At 41.9% G+C, this 17,005-nt stretch overlaps 2 protein-coding genes across 3 annotated transcripts in view; one reads left to right on the top strand and one right to left on the bottom strand.

The window, feature by feature from the left end:
- Nucleotides 1-16,043, top strand: part of rab26 (RAB26, member RAS oncogene family) — a 73,159-nt gene extending 57,116 nt beyond the window's left edge. The window contains exons 6-9 of the mRNA XM_076093182.1: nucleotides 8,786-8,851; nucleotides 9,818-9,874; nucleotides 10,560-10,636; nucleotides 13,432-16,043. Coding sequence (XP_075949297.1) covers nucleotides 8,786-8,851; nucleotides 9,818-9,874; nucleotides 10,560-10,636; nucleotides 13,432-13,534 — 303 coding nt within the window. The 3' untranslated portion in view covers nucleotides 13,535-16,043. The remainder of the gene's footprint in view (nucleotides 1-8,785; nucleotides 8,852-9,817; nucleotides 9,875-10,559; nucleotides 10,637-13,431) is intronic.
- Nucleotides 2,071-5,507, bottom strand: LOC142951556 (uncharacterized). 2 transcript variants are annotated; one of them, XM_076093181.1, is made up of 3 exons: nucleotides 5,372-5,507; nucleotides 3,605-4,699; nucleotides 2,071-2,807 (listed from the first exon to the last, which is right to left on the bottom strand). In XM_076093181.1, exons 2-3 carry the CDS (start codon nucleotides 4,665-4,667, stop codon nucleotides 2,749-2,751), a joined length of 1,122 nt encoding a protein of 373 aa, XP_075949296.1. In that variant the 5' UTR covers nucleotides 4,668-4,699; nucleotides 5,372-5,507; the 3' UTR covers nucleotides 2,071-2,748. The 2 variants fall into 2 exon arrangements, with proteins under 2 accessions (XP_075949296.1, XP_075949295.1); XM_076093180.1 differs by having other exon boundaries at nucleotides 2,071-2,810.
- Nucleotides 16,044-17,005: the final 962 nt, after the last annotated feature.

Here is a 17,005-nt window from a genome sequence, read left to right on the forward strand (position 1 = left end):
CCGTTTGTTTTGGGGAGAGCAGTCTCGTTTTATGTTGCACGGCAGCTGGATTCTGTCAGAACACGGACCAATCGACGTCCTGTGAGGAGTTACAGGCAGCTACGGGCCTGGCTCCGGTGCGTGTGAGACGCCACGGAGAGGTGACCATTCTGAACAACAATGGCGGCTCCTGAAGAGATTAGCGTAGATGCTGCATCAGTTATATGATAACTGGAGAGCAGAGAAATGAATAGTGACACTCTGACGGTCGGATACAAAGCAAATACGACGACGCAAAGTCGGTTCGGTTTTCCATCTTGTATTTGAAGCAAAGGCAACTAACTGTAGTTGTGATTGCGTGTGATTGTGTGTTTTGCCAGAGGGATTCTGTAATGACCCTCATGTAACCAGACTCCTCTTCATTGTATTTGTCTTATTGCAATGAGTTTAGAGCTGCCGTCCCTTCTTGACAGTAAGAGTTAATTTCCCAGTTGCTGATGGACATAAAGAGGTCTTACCACAGTTGAAAGTAGTGTTCAGACTTGAGCTAGTTTTGACTGAAAGCAATAGATATTTTGTGGAATGATTCCTCTTTGAGATGTAGCAGCTTCAGATCTGCATGCGCAGGGTTTGCTACAGAGTGTGTGTATTAGTGTGGGGTCTCTGCATGTGTTTATGTGTGTGAATGATGGTCCCATCGCTCACCTGCCTGCAGCGTTGCTTCCAGCCTGCACCGCGGATCTCTCTCTGCTCGGCTCGACACCCAGCAGCTCATCTCAGCGGACCAAACCCAGATTCACACAACTGACTGCATCCGAACTTCTCTGTCTGCATCTTTTTTTACCTTCATTTATATTCGAACACTTACAGATTTCTTTGAACTATATCTTGCTGAAATACGACTAAACATTTCACTGTGACAGATGTTATTTTCATTAGGTTGATATAGGAAAGATCTAATTAGGTTGCATTAGAAAATCTCGTTTTGGTTCGAGACGCCGTTATAAGCTCTGAAAAAAAATAGTAAGTGGACCTTTAGTCATACTATCCTCTCCCTTTCTTGCTCAAAATACAAAAAATCACCGTGATGATGTAATAGTAATGTAATGCTTTCTTGGCCTGGGCTTGAGATTTTTAAGTCAAATCCTGCATTTCAAACTTCAAAAACCAAGTAAATATTACTTCATGGAAAATGTATTTATTTCCATATTTGTTTAATTATAAACTTGTATTACCTTTACCACAAAAAGTGCGATTTTATGTTTGCATGTGTACAAAGTAAAATACTTTTTATAAGGTGCAATATACGAGATTGGGAGTATTTCTATTGCCTCGCAAAGGCTGAGCCGGCGGCTCGCAGCTAACGGTGCTGACAGCGCTAACAGCGCTAACTACGGCAAACGTGCTGACTGAGCTGATGGTGTTTACCTCTGGGGGAGCCCGAGGGTGGGTGCTACGCCTCTGGGACAGTGGCGACGGGACAGTTTCATTCAACATTTAGTTGTGTTTTAACTTATTCTTATATGTCAGGAGTTGATAATGTGAATAAACGGTAAGTCTGTTTTGATATTGTCTTTGGGTCCTCTCAATGGTTTTAATTGCAAATTTTACTGTTGCTGTAAAAACACCATGTGTCTGAAGGGCTTTACTTGGCATTTATAAGACTGTTGTTGTTTGTAGTTGTGACCAGTATTTTCACAGTGATAACATAGACGTGGGTTTTGTTTTGCAATTATCCCAGCGATTTCCCAGTAAGCAGCTGTTGCTTTGTGATTTGACGGTCTGTGTAAACTTTAAGCTTTTTGCCGTCGTGAGCCCATTTTTCTGTTTATTTGACTGTGCAGATAAGCGGCAAGATTCTCAGCACTTTGCACCTGTGTGTAGTCCGCCTACTAGTCCAGTCACATTGCAGCCACAAGCAAGTTAGATGTTGCTGCTGCACATTGTGAGTGTGTGTTTTTGCATCTGTCATTGTATGTAAGGGCCTGCCGAGCCTGAACTGGAGCATAGCAGAAGAAATTCATCTGGAGGCAGAGTTTCAGAGACATCAGACCATGGGAATTGCTGATAAAAACAAGCAAAAGAAGCATGAATCCTTCACAAACTTTATAAACAACAGTAATCCTATTTCTACACTCACATGGCTCCAATCATTTTAGGGCTCTGATCATCTTTTAACAGGTTAAATCATCTGTAAAATATCACAAATAACATCAAATAACATTCATACCAGAGACCAAAGTAATGTATTAAAAAGCTCTATTGATAATATTGTATTCAACTAACAATAACAAAAAACTGTGAGACCAAAAGTCAACATCGACTTACTTCAACTAAATATTTTACGAAACATAACCAAGTAGTTTTATTGCATTTTTGGTTTGTTTGAATTATTAACGGTAATCACGTGTTTACAACTGTAATTCAGGAGAAAATATGTTTCCTTCGCAGCCTAATTGAGAATGCAGTTTAGTTGTATGGGAAGTGATTGTCATTTGCCTAAAAGCAATACTCACACAAAGAACAAACTAATATTCCCACAACAGAGAGCAGTTAGCCAAATATTTACAGCAGATATCTAACAGGACTGTATGGCGGAGAGGTTAAACATCCCACAGTGCTGACGTAATACAAGTCATCTGTGACAGAGGGTGGCTTCAAAAGTGTCTCTCACTCCCCAGGACATACAGTGCATGGACTGTAATCTGTACAACTGCTCCTGGTAGTTAGCGGTGTTGGAGGTTTAAGAAGTCTCCTCTCTCAGTCTCCTCAGCCAGGGAAGCGTGGCGTTGACCTCTCCCTGTCACAGCTGGTATCCACACGCAGTCCTGCTGAAACACAGACAATGCTGTTACTATTGATTGGCACTGTAACGCCCCTCTTCTCCTCTCAGCACACAAGAAAGGAAATCAATCGGAAGTGAATCAGGGCGAAAGGCACCCGGGCATCTACAATTAGATCTTCTGCAAACTTTGAAAAGTGTTGTGCATCATCTTCATGTACAGTACAACATATTTCTCATAAACACGTATCTGTATCTGCACCAGCATGAGGAGTACTACCCGTACTACTAGTAGCTGTATAGTGTCATCCATGGCCCGAACTTTCTAAAGAACAGCTGGTGGTATCATAAGGGGTATCTTAGCTGGAGCTTGAAGAAAACCGTTTTAATGGAAAGCACTTTGAAAGATGTGATTTTTCCACCTCCGCCCTCCTCATTGGAGGACGATCTTTATTTATTCTGTTACATTTCTTGTTCCTTCTCTTCTACTCTAATCGTGTGGCTGAACCTAAATGATTAAAATCATTGAAAACGAATGCTTCATTAATGTTGACCAAAAGAAGAGCAAGCCTCTACGTTCATGTTAATTATTCCAGTTGATCCCATCAGTTTATCACCATCCCTGCAGCATATGTCTTGTACTTTTATCATTCCTACTGATATTTTACAACCGGTTCAGTTATTCTCCATGTTAGTGTTGAAAATAATTATTGCTTCCAAGGAGGATGTCCGTGCTCAACACCGTTGGATCCTAACTTTTAAAATCACCCATGGACACAGTTTGCATGTTCAATATAGCATTCTTCTCCATATAGCAGTGGATTTGGAGATTGTAGTGCTTACCAGTGATTCCAGCATTCAGGCCGCTGTGGTCCTCAGTCTGGTGTGAACGTTTAGCTTTTGGCTTTAGAACACTGCTGTAAATGATTTCCTCATTAGCTGTAAAGGGCCCATGGCATTGGTGTGAATGAGTCATCAGTTTTGCTATTTGTTTTGCCATGGATGTTTTTTCTGGAACCGGTGGTGGAATTTTGCGCGGCCGAGCGGTCACCCCCGCCCCCTCTTCGTCCCCCCCGCCAAAGACGTCGTCGGACTCGTCCAAAAGGGTGAGCGGGCGGAGGTGCATGTCGCGGAGCTTCTCGAGGGTCACCACAGGCAGAGGGGTCGCCAGGGACCTGAGGAAGGCCGAGGAGTCGGAGTGGCGGCGACGGGGTGGTTTGGGTCTGAGAGGGGGTTTGTTTTCATGACGGGGGTCCGGATTAGCGGCGTCGACTGATCGTGAGTTAATAGCAGGACTAGATCCGGGTTCAGGGAGGACGACTGGGAGGGGAATCTGCAGAGACAGCCTGTTGGTGCGAGCCCGGGGGGACGTGGAGCTGGACTTGGGACGCAGCTTCCAACCTAGAGGGTCGTGGCCGGTGATGACAGATGTCTGGACAGGAGGAGGAGAGGAGCAGGAAGAAGTGGAGGACGACGAGGAAGAGGAGGATGAGCCGAAGACCCCGAAGGGGGGGCAGGAGTAACGTTTGAGTGAATGATGGGATGCAGCGTGGGGTCGGAGGACAGACACTCCGTGCTGAGGAGGCTGCGGCTCCTTCTTGTCCTTCTTCACAGTTATGACGGGCGAGGTCCCACACTTGCCAAAGTCGTGTGACCACCGCCGCTGATGAGAACGTGGCGTCACGTTAGAGACGGAGACTGTTGAGGAAGAGCGCGCTCTGGGCTCCTGGCTGCGTGTTGTGTCATGTCCCGGTCCTGGTCTGTTCTTGCAGTCTCTGTTCTGTGCACTGAGGCTCATGTGATTAGCTTCGGACACTTTTTCACTCAGCTGGCCACACTGAGCGTTGCTGCCATTGGCACAGGCTGGGATAGCACCGCCATTAATAGCAACGGAGCGTTTATTCATCTCCCTTGAAGTGTTGGTCAGGTCTTGCGAACCTGTGAAGTCAAACATGTAGAACATGAGAGGACGGAGGGGGGTCGCGGTCGGGATGTTTCAGTTTTGAAAAGAGGAACAGGAAACGCCCATCTCGACTTCTCACATTAAGTTTCATAACCAAGAGATACTAGCTGCAGTGTGGATTTATAAAATAATGTTGTTGATCAACTGAAAACCACCTGTTTAAATATGAAAGGTATTTATGACATTTATATAGTTATTCAACTATTGTTAAGCTTTTACCTAAAATGCTGTACTATTGTAACTGGAACAAGTAACTCAGTTGTGTTCTTTATACAGCTTCAAGTTTGCTAACTTTAACAACGGAACAATATGAGGTCAGCATACCAGACCAAGTCAAGCTTTTGCAGCAGTGCATTTTTTTAATATTCAATTTTAATGTTAATCATGAATTCTGCTTTTTACTTGAGGGATTGTGTTATTTCAATTACAGTCTTGCTTAAAATGATGAATAAAGAGGTTCGATTAAACTACTACTGTGTTGCAAACACCAATAAACATTCTAACCAAATAACTGAACATAAACTCTGAACACAGTCGGTAACCTAAAACGTAGTACTTTAAAAGCCTCAAATTATTATACCTAAACACAGAGGAATGAACACTGACATGTTTACAATGTGATTATAAAAATATAAAACATTGTTTACCTGCAGAGCTGTGTGGATCTTACTTCTCATCCAAACGGGACTCGTTTCTTTCTCACATGTCTTTGTTAATATCACTCTCATCTCTGTATTTCCCCACCCAGGGACCCACTAGCATCTGACCACAGCTTCCTTAAACCAACACCCAGAAGAAAGTCCACACACACACACACACACACACACACACTCACACACGTGCACACACACTAGTCAAGGTTGATTGATTAACTGTTTTCACAACTGCATGAAGTAAGAGCAGTATGGGAAAGTAGATATTGGGTCATGAGAGACACATCTCACATATGAACAGTAGATATTCAACCTGTAGCCAGTTCTGTAAAGTGCTTATGATTTTGGAGACCCCCCCCTGTAGCATGATCATTAGGTTGACATTTGTGGTTTTGAGTGAACTGTGGTACAGACATTTGTTCACACTTCCACGTCCAGATACTTACAAAACTAACTCTCCCATCAGAGTCAGATGTACGTTTTGTTTGGTGCTATTTAGCAAAGTTAGCAAAATTAGCAGGCTAGCACGCTAAGCTGAGACGGTTAACGAGGTAAACATGATACCTGCTAAAGACCAGTGTGTTGGAAAAGCCTGGATGTGTGTGGCAAGAAGTTCCGATGTGAGCTTCCTGGACATACTCAACCTCCCCCAACATGCATTGCGGCTCTTTAGATTGTTATTACCTTGAGTGGAAGATGTTGATTGTGATTTGTGAGGATACATTTTTATTAAACGGTAGTAGAGGGCCAGTGACGTGGTGATCGATACAGTCATGTGATGCAGAGAAGACACATTGCTTTAGGTGTACTTCAGTGTTAACAGTCTGCTGGTAATATTTTTTTGGTTCATTTTATATTCAAACTTTATTTAGTTTCTTTTACCAAAAGTAATATTAATACCAGCTTGGTCACTAAAAATGCAAAATCTCTTTTCAATTTCTGAACTGGCAGCCCACCCTCGTGACACGACCTTCTTCATGTTGAAACTTTATTTAAACAGGGGGCTTATCTGTTTTTGAAGAAACCCCCAAAGTTCGGAGAGCTGTAGCAACTATGCAAATTAGGACGTGACATTTCCTGGTGACCTCTGCTAACACTATCTGTAATTGGTTTGATGGAACTCTGTTTCTCTTGGCATTATGTTGCACTTATGTCACATTTCGAAGTTGTTTGGATGTTTTCTGACGGCTAAAAAGTAAGCACCCAGCAAAACTCATCTTGACTCAGCAATAGGCCCTTTCGAAACCCATGGCCGTAACATTCTGTCTCCCCCGTCTGTCTCCCTTTGTACACCAAGTCAAAGTGTCAATCAGAAGCTGCACCACGGCTGTTAATCTGACTGCGTGTCAAGAGCTGTCACATGCGGACCAACACATTACACGTGTCCTCCTCCCACACACCGTATGACTTCTAACGCTCCGCGTCGACAGCGAGCCTTTTGAAGTTTGATCACTTTGGGGCGCAAAAGCCGCGTTCCCGCTTTCACTTCCCCATAATCCGCCCACAGGCCGCCGAGATCTTTCGAGGCCTGTGTGAGTAATTGGCAGGTTGGCGCGTTGCCGGGAGTCGTGGGCTTCTAGGTGAGGGCTCCGGTACATTAATCTCTGTGTAATGAAGTGAGGTAAACCCCCGGGGAGGGAGCGCAGAGTACTGTAAACCTGTAGACGAGAGAAGGGATTACAGCTGATCCGAGCATTATTCGCCCGATGATACACTCGCAGTGAGATGGAGGGAGGCAGGAGGAAATGTGTGCGCACTGTGCAGTACGTGTGTGAGTGTGAGAGAGGCCTCGCCTTTCTCTCGCTGTTTCACTCGATAGCAATGAAATATATTTACCTCTACCGCCGGTACGAAGCGATCAATATGTGCTTATTGATGCTTGACATGTTAACAGCAGCTGTCTGCCCAGCTGGCCCTCTCTAAGGTTAGGTTACATTTCTTCTGTAGATCACATCACTGTTAAAAAAAAACCATGCTGGGAACTTTTCAATTAAGTTCGCTCTTTCAGAAATTGCTGTAAAAGATTAGCTTTCTTCCCACGATCTTAGACAAAAAGTTACACATTTGGATGTCTTCTTATATACAACTGCAATACTGATGAAATGTCCCATTGTGTTCTGTCATAACCTTCCTGTTCTCCTCCCTCAAACACAAGAGGTGCTCTGACACAACCTTTCTGTTGCATAAGCTCTCCATTTCATTACACCTACCTTCATCTTCTTCTCACTCTTATCCAGGGCTTAGCAGCGGAATCTATGTCCGTTACAATATCCCGTCAACCCCCAAAAAAAACAGGCAGGCTAAAAAAAAAGTTAATACGAATCCTGTGATCCTTCGTGGCTCATTATTTAGTATCTTCACTCTCTGAAAATGAATTTCACTGCCCAAAAGAACTTTTCAGGTTTTTCCACGTGCAACGGTTGAAAGCGAGATTGGATTTAGATTTCAACACACACAAAAGTACACTCACACAATACAGTATCTGCTGAGAGTATGTTGAGGGAAGTAATTACCATCACTGAAATGATTTCCATAATCATCTGGGTTTATTAGAGACATGAAAGTAGGGAAGCTTCTCGGCTTTAATGCAAATTAGTGCAGCCTGCATTAACAATCCTATTCTAATAATGGCTCATGGTCATCGTGACGAGACACAACCACAGTGATAAGCTACATGTTTCGTATTCTGGGGGGATCGGAGCTTTATATACATAGAGAGTAAATCCTGTTTCTGGTAGAAACCAGAAGGTTTTTCCACATGTACCCTGCCCTTCCACTTTTTGATTGTGTTAACTGTAATCAGTGTGCTGGAATATTTGATGAGATTAGATGAAATATCAGCTGGCAGTTAAGACTGACCTGTCCAATACTAATCCGATCTGGAACGACTGCCACCATTTCTCACTCTCCTTATTTTAGCTCCATTCATCACCTTGTGAAAGTCCGTTTCTTAGCTGCTCCCGCTGCATTTCCAAAGTTCGCACAGCCGTTGTGTGAATTGAAACGCTCTTTGTATCAACGCAAAGTGAACTAAACGATGAGATCTCTGAGGAGACTGCGTGTGAGTATCAGAGTATCGAAGACCCCCAGAGACATGAAGTGCTTTTTAACAAAGCCAGATAATGGAGAGCCAAGACACTACTGGCCTGTAATTGGAAGAAGACGGATGGTTAGAGATGCAGGAGGAGAGAAGAGCGATGAAGAGGGGATCTGGAGGGAGCATAAGATGGATGGCAGCCAGTGAACAATAAATGTATCTTTTGTCTTTCTCCATCTCTCCATCTCTGCGGATCCATCCATCTCCTCTCTCAACACTTTCTCCAATCCCTCCCTCGTATCATCCCTATCTCTTTTTTCCCTTCCCGCTTTGGATCGCTTCACCACTCTGTGGCCTCTCTCCGTCTCCAGGCATGGCTGACAGAGATCCATGAGTACGGTCAGCAGGACGTGGTCGTCATGCTGCTGGGCAACAAGGTGAGACCTTGTTGCCAACACTGGGATATGGATGGACAGATGGACCCAATAGAGGGAGGGATGGGGACGATCATGAAGGGGGGTATGGCGGGAGCTGGAGTGGATTTATGGATGTGTGTGGAGAGAGAGAAAGAGATGTACAAAACGACTTTGGAGTTGTTACTGGTCATTTCAACAGATCCTGTTGGAGAAGTGACAGTAAAATCTAATTATCTTAACTTAACTCATCAATTAATGACATTTTTTGTTAACAATAAATCAAATGGCTATGTGTAATGCAAACAGAGCCCAACCAAAGAGATGTATCACACAGCTCTGCAGTCCCACTCAGTTCTACAGAGCTTAGCATCTTTTAGCTTTTTGTTTTCGAATGCGCTGTTTCGATTCACTCTCACCGCTCTCGTCCACTTTGGTTGTGGCCTCAGGAGGCAGCTGTTTTCAGTGCAAAAGCTCTGATTAATTCAGTATACTCAACCCGCCCAGTGCCAAATGAATGCAACTAGTTGTTGAACACTGTGGAGTGTTTAGCTAAAAAGCTAGCTAAAGCTATCGAGCCAGGTATTTCTCTCAGGAGTTGGTGGAGACCAAAACCGAGCTCAAGAAAGAGTAAATTAACCTACATTTTTCAGGTAGCCAGAAATACAACTCCAAATATTTGCGAATGTTTCTCTCTGTCTGTTGAAATTGTAAATAAGGCAACTGTTTGCACGTTTTGTAAGGCGATACAATGTCAGATGTAGTATTTGTTTGGCTTGTTACGGAGCTGCCCTGCATCCAAGTGAACCAAAATAAGTGATTAATGCAGTCAACGTCTTATACATCTTATTTCTTTGAAATAACACAAAGTGATGTTACACATGTATATGTCAAACATGGACGACAAACTTCTATGAATTCCCTCATTAAACAGTCTGTGCGTGTGAATGACACTTTCTAACTTGATAGTGTGCGTCCATTGTTTTCCAGGTCGACTCCACGCATGACAGGATGGTGAAGCGAGAGGAGGGAGAGAAACTGGCAAAGGTGAGCTTCCTAGTACACACACACACACACACACACAACACACACAATGCACACATTCACATTCAATTTGACACATGTAACAAGGATAAAAGACATACTGTGCTCTGAAACTCCCCCCATGTAGCTGCTGTGTCTTGATCAGTGTGTGCAATTACGTATTCATGGAGGCACATAGTGTTGTTATTGTTTGGAATAAATGACGGGGGCTTGCTAACTTAATTTTCCACGCCATGTTTCGCTCAGATAAGCTCTGAGAGGCGTGTTAGAGTAAATATGAAGAGAAGAGAGAAAAGCACTGCAGCTGTCAAGGTGGAGACACACACAGCGGGAATATTGACATGTTTACACACACACACACACACAGACTCAGACATAATGGGATTGCTATACCTGGGAGCATCTTTCATCGACAACACATTGTGTTCATTTTCTTTCTTATAAGTTACAACAAAGAGGGGAGACATTTATTTTTCAAAGCCAGAAACATCAACACCCATCAAAATGATTGTTGAATTATTGGCATCGACCTAAACCTAAATTAATCTAAAACCTGATTCTTCTTTCGGTGTCAGACACACAAGAGTGCCAAGTCCACATCACTGAACTCTCTCACACACACACACACACACACACACACACACACACACACACACACATCCCTGATAACAGATGTTTCTCTGTGCAGGAGTTTGGAGTGCCCTTCATGGAGACGAGTGCTAAATCTGGACTGAATGTGGAGCTGGCCTTCACTGCAGTGGCCAAGTGAGTCACACACAAACACAAAACACCACAGCATGAAGGAACGAACACACAATGGCAGAGCACACAAACTCTCAAAAGTTCCCAAGTGATGAAAACTAGAACAGTACCTGCCTTTGCTTTCACCGTTGCCATCATCTCACGGTAGCTATAAGCTGATAGCAACAGGTGTCATTTCGGCAGACAAAATCCATCTGTTACACGAGAGAAACCTGCTTTCGTTTACTTCGGTGTGAAATCAAAAAAATCCATTGTTTAAAAAATATATTTCTGAGTGGAAACCATCGTAACAATTGTGCACTTGTGCCGTGCTAGAATGGGAAAACGTGACCTTTGGAGGATGGGAATTATGAGTTTTAAGTAGGTACATGAATGTGTTGCATTTTTGTGAACCTGCTTTTTTCCTGAACACTGATATTAAACTGATATTAGAATGAATTGCTGCTCTAGACATGATGTGGAGAAAAGTACTTTTTTAATAATAATAATGAACTTCCAATAATCTGTTCCCACCGCCAACTCGTTAATGGCAGCTCGTTAATGGCAGCTCGGTCAGTGACGCTACATGTCAAACTATGATGCTCTAGGTGGCCGCAGTTATGGTGGGAGTAAAGGAGGAGGTCAGGTGACCACGGTATAAAGAGCGATAGTAAACACAGGACTTTCACTCGGGAGACCCTGTTCAAGTCCCGTGTGAAACCAAAAGGCAACCTTGCCCTATTTTAAGTTACGTAAGTAAAGTTAGTAGAAGTGGTTACTTACTTATCTTAACCACAAACCGAAACTTAGTTATTTATACCTAGTTATTTCCTGTGAACACATATCATTTTTAAATAATGCATGTGACAAGCGGTTGAGTCAAACAACCCACCCAAACCCCTCGTGCAGTAAACCTGTTACCTGTTAGAACTTCTCTTGGTGAGAACATCAGCCTACACGCATTTGTGTGAAGTTATTTGAGGTCTTTTATGTTCATTTACTCTGGTAATGATAGATGGATGACAGGAGGGTCATTTATTTTTGACATAATATACATTTGTAGTTGTTCCCTGCAGGGATGGTATCTTAAGCATTCAAATAGAAAGAGACAGAAATGATAAATCCAGCTGTTATTATGAGATTACTATCCAAACCAAAAGTGTGTAAGACATCCGATAGTTTCTTCCATTATTTCCATCTCCTGTTTCTTTATAACGAGGATGCTATTTTAACTCTGTGTCTCACTTAAATGTGTGGTGTCGGACAGTTTGTGTGGGAGTTGTTTTACATTCATAGCCTCGTTATGGCAACAGGCTGGCATTGTGAGGTGATGCCAAGAATAGTGTGACAGTCTGGCACACAGCACCATGCAGATATGGAAAATGAGACCAGCGCTGTCCTCTAGCTCATGTTAACACCGTTTCACTTTTTGCATCCTCCTCTTTTTTTTTTTTTTGCCTGCTCGCTCCAAACTTCTCCATCCCCTCTCATCCCTCACTCTTCTACCCCATCGTGCTTTAGTCCATTTCACTTTGTGAGTGCTTTATTTGCATAAAACACACCAGTGCTTTGTGCTAACTAAAAGCCTCAAAAAACGGATTAAAAAAAACATCATTATCACCTGGAAACCGTGATAATGATGCTTGTCAACAACAATGGTCTGTTGTCACACTATTCATGAATTGACTACAGTGACGTAAGCATCATGCATCTATTTATATGCTTTAATTGTTCTTTGTAAATTCTTTTTTTTTCTTCCTCACTTGTTTTTGTTGCTTGGATTTTGATTGTTTTTTACAGTGAAAGAGAATCCAGGTTTATTAATGTTCTATACAGAGGTCAACAGGTCACCACTCTGTTGGCTCTAATGAGCTAATTAAGACTGCAACATTGAGTTTTCCTTGATGTCGATTTGAAGGAAAAGTTCCACAAGTTCTGGCTGTTGCTTCATATCTGACGGACTGATATGAGAGTCATGAACATCTTCTTTTCTTACTTTGGACAATCACTGTATTTTCTAAAATTTCAAACTAATTGTGGAAAAAAAAAAACATAAAATATGTTTTGTGATCTTTACTGTACGTGTGTGGACGCGATGTCTCTGGAACGCCTTGAGGGAGTTTCATTACATCTGGCACGAGCATCCACTTGAACTCAAGGATGAGTTGATTTGGTGCTCAAAGGTCACTGTGACCTCACAAAACATGTTTTTGGCCATAACTCAAGAATGTATCTGCTAATTATGTCAAATTCATACACGTATTTAATCGGATAAAATTATAACTTCATGACATTTTGGACAGACATTGATGTAAACTGCAACCTGACTGGTTGATGGTAGCATACAACCGCGAGGCGGTAATTCTAGTACCATCTGTCAGGAAACACGAACCCAAGCGCTTGAACCAGACAAATAAAGATGATGAAACAGGACAGCAATTAATGACAATTTTTGAAGCTGATTGCAAAGACAGCAGCATAATTCAGACATATTTCCTCTTGCTACAAGCATCCAACTGTAAAATCAGATGGTCGTGTCAGGCCATCCTGGAGTTCATCAACCAAACACTGTTTTGAAATGACCGACTTACCACAAACTGATACAGTAGATATCTGGATCAAGTTTCCAAGAGCTGAAATAAATGGAACAATTTGGATTTTCACGTTCTGTTAGGAGGTATTTCACTGCCGCGTTCACCAATGGGGGAAAATGTGATATTTCTGTGACAAGGAAAACCACGAAAACAGCTCTGCTCTGTCGCCACCTGTCAGTAGCAGAGTTAGCGCAGCCTCATGTTTCCACTGTCTCTCTCTTTCAGAGAACTGAAGCACAGGACCATGAAGGAGCCCGATGAGCCAAAGTTTCAGCTGCAGCAGTACGTCGACAAAGAAATGAGGACTGCCGGCTGCTGCCACTCGTAGACCATATCCTCATGCCTGTTGGCGTGTGTGTGTGACAGAGAGAGAGAGAGAGAACAGGTACATTCCAATAAAGTAGTAATTAATCCGGTGTGTCTGGGAATTATCATGCAATTCTCAGTGTTTGTAATATTTCTATCAGTGGTGATATGGCCAGTATGCTCTCTCTCCCAACCCACCTATCCTCTGCAACTGTGAATGTAATATAACTCCGATACATGCTTGCACATACACATGCATGTACACACACGGACACACTCGTATACGGCTATGTTTGTAAATCTACTTCATAGCTCGGTCAATCCATTTTATTCATGAGTGGGATGTACATATTATAAATGTGAATTTAATTTGGTGCCCTGAAGCTTTGTAGTTTGTAAATGCCGTCTTGTTGAAACAGAAGAATACAAATATGTTGAACATCAAATCAATCTGAAAGTAAATAGAAATGAATAGATCTAATGAACATATTTGTACAGATACAATATTGTAAGCTGCCAAATGGCACTGTGTGCCGTTGTGTACAGGATATCACATGATAATGTTTTTTGTGGTCATTATACTATTTATTTTGAGCTCTTTACCTTTTATACGCAGATTGTTCTGTGAAGCATTTTAGCATTAAGAACCTCCCTCCGAAATTTTAGACGATATTAAATATAAAAAACTAGATCGTCAGCAAAGAGGCGGAGTCTACTCTGACTTTTACAGATTCACTCGTTTTGATTCACCCTTGAAGTGCCATGACCAGCTGTTATCACGACCAATAGTATGCTTCAGACAGGGCAAGATGGGCAAACTGCAACGACCTGCACGTTGTGAAATGGTAGCAGTTTTTAACACGTGGTTAACAATGTGAATTGTAACAAAAGTATGTGATTCAAGATTCAAGCAACAAAACTGCTTTAGGTTTAGGAAAAGGTCATGGTTCGGGTTAAAATAAGTATTATGGTGATGTAACTAAAGTAATAAACATAAGATAAGTATGTAGTATGTTACGTATATTGCATATGTTACGTAAGTTGCATAACCTAAAATAAGTCAATGTGTTGACACAAACACTCCTGGGTGAAAGTCCTGTGTTTGTTTGACCCATCCCTCCACACGACCTCCGCCCAATAAGCAGACTTTATACTCTTTATACTACGACTGACCGTCTCCGTCGCTCCCGTCATAATTACTACGACCACCAAACAATTATGAACCTCCGGTAATCCAGTTTACAAAGGATGATAACAGCCTACTGAGCCAATTAGGAGGTTGAGGAGGGCAATGCCACCTTACTTCTATTGTTCTGATGACAACCGTTAACGGCCATTTAATCGGCTGATAATATTCAAAGTGGCTGGCAGATTTGGGGTGAAATCAGTTACATGCTTCATTGCAAGAGGAGAGTGCTATTTCTTTCAAAGAAATCACTCCCAGCATGCTCATTCTTGAGAAAAGTGCAGGAGACAAATAACATCGTTTTTGTGACACAAAGCAACAGGGTACATGTAAAATCTGGTTTAAATGGGATTCTTTTTTTAATATTATATTGATCGTATAAGGTTCATTCTTGACTTTGGAAACAGAAGTTGGGGGAAAGAAAAATATTGTTTTAAGGTCCACTTACAGCACTGGCTTTTCATGGAGCTTTTCGTCACATCTCACTCTCTTCATCGGCACATGGAGTCTTCTGATGAAGTCGGGATTGACTCGGTCAGCTTTAACATACTGTAACTTGGCAATATTGATTTATTAAATATTCAACAGATGAAGACCAAGAGATGTGGCTGAAAGCTGCAGATAAAGCTAGTGAGTGGACTTAGTTGAATAATGCTGGTTTGAGATAGAGGTTCTATATAACATCTCTTATCCTCCACTTTTTGTAAGTATACTTTGAATTTTCAACTATACAGAATATTGTATAAATGTTAATGTTAAACAACAGATGTTTAGATTTTTTGTTCCTCTACTTCGCCAGGCTTGATTTCAATGCTTAAAAATGTTCAAAGCAAGATAAAATACACATGAACACAGCCGATATGCAAAGTGCCAGCCTTATTTCAATCATGATCAGAAAATGTAAAAAAGTGAATCTCGTAGAAGTGTTTCGAATTTGTGAAACCTAGAGGAAGGTTTGACCGAACCTCTTTCTCACTTGTTTTTCCCTCCGGGGGTTTTGTAATAGCTTACCTGTTGTTGCGTAGAGATGTACCAATTCTTATTGGCTCTTTGATGAACTATGGCATTCCACGGGCATTGTTATCTTTTTTTGTGAAACGTTTTATCACAGATGGTTTCATTCTGCCTTCTGTTCGTGTTGGAAATATAAATTGTACCATGAAATACTATAAATACAATTACATTTGCTTTCAATGAGTGGTTACACTTCATCTTGATATCCAGATTTTACAATAGATTTTCAGTATGAATCATAGTAAACTTGTTATCTGTATACTGTATCTTCACTCAAATGATTTGTATCGTATCAATCTCCAGTGTTCGCAAATAAAGAATCAAATCAACAGTGAATGACTTCTTCTTGCCTGCAGACGACCAGCGTGGGTCTACACCGCCGCTATGTGGCAGAGTCCTGTTATTGCTACATGGACAGTGGCTGGTTAGATATGTCTGACCATCTCTTTACATTGCCTTGGAACATTTAATCCGGTTGGTGTTGCTTTTACGGCTACACACGCTCTCAACACATGACCCGTTTTGCTCCCCTCACCTTCTTTTCTTTTTTTGTCCAAGCTCTGGTACCCCCTTATGGTCTCAGGTCCGGAATAGACTTAACCTGGAACCCTTTGAAGGCCCCCTTTTGTTGGACATACCATAACAGCGACTGCACTGACTCCGGATCAGCAGAGACCAGAAGAGTGGCTTCTACTGGTCAGCAAGTCTTACCATCAGCACTGGGACAAGAATCGTGTGCCTTGAATACAGGTGGGTATGTTAAACATACAGGAAGAAGTTAAATGTGTCTCTTCTTTTCTTTGTTTACAATTTCAAACCATATTAATCATTCAGTATTTGACGTAGTTTGTGCCTGCATCCAGCTTTCTGTTGACCTTTTGAATATGTGATTCTTCAATACCGCATTAAATATGACTTCATGGATATAGTACATACAGTACACTGGACGTATAAACTTTCATTTCCACACAGGTTTAGTTATTTATAACCAAAGCAAGTGAATGGAACACCTGAAGACAGCATGCCACACAAAGGACAATACAGCCAAAGAGTCCTGTTCAGACAAAATGACTCAAAACTAAAAACACTGAAGTCCATGCACATAAAAAAACAACCTAAAAAAAACAAAACAATGTACGCATTTATGTCACTTTTTACTACCTCTGCTCTTAATGGACCAGTTTGTAGGATTTAGTGGCATCTAGTGGTGAGGTTGCATCTTGCAACCAACTGAATATAATCAATATTATATTGTATATTAGAAAAATGATATTCCATTTCTGCCAGAAGATC

Source organism: Anarhichas minor, unplaced genomic scaffold (genome assembly GCF_050575085.1).
Source record: "Anarhichas minor isolate MPS153535 unplaced genomic scaffold, ASM5057508v1 ptg000017l, whole genome shotgun sequence".
NCBI classification, from domain to species: domain Eukaryota; kingdom Metazoa; phylum Chordata; class Actinopteri; order Perciformes; family Anarhichadidae; genus Anarhichas; species Anarhichas minor.

Bases quoted from the DNA above. Each gene is read 5' to 3' on its own strand.
- LOC142951556 (XM_076093180.1), bottom strand. From the start codon at position 4,667: ATGAATAAACGCTCCGTTGCTATTAATGGCGGTGCTATCCCAGCCTGT. The intron at 2,811-3,604 runs GTAAGCACTACA...TCTGTGTTTCAG, and splicing joins CCTGAATGCTGGAATCACTG to CAGGACTGCGTGTGGATACC.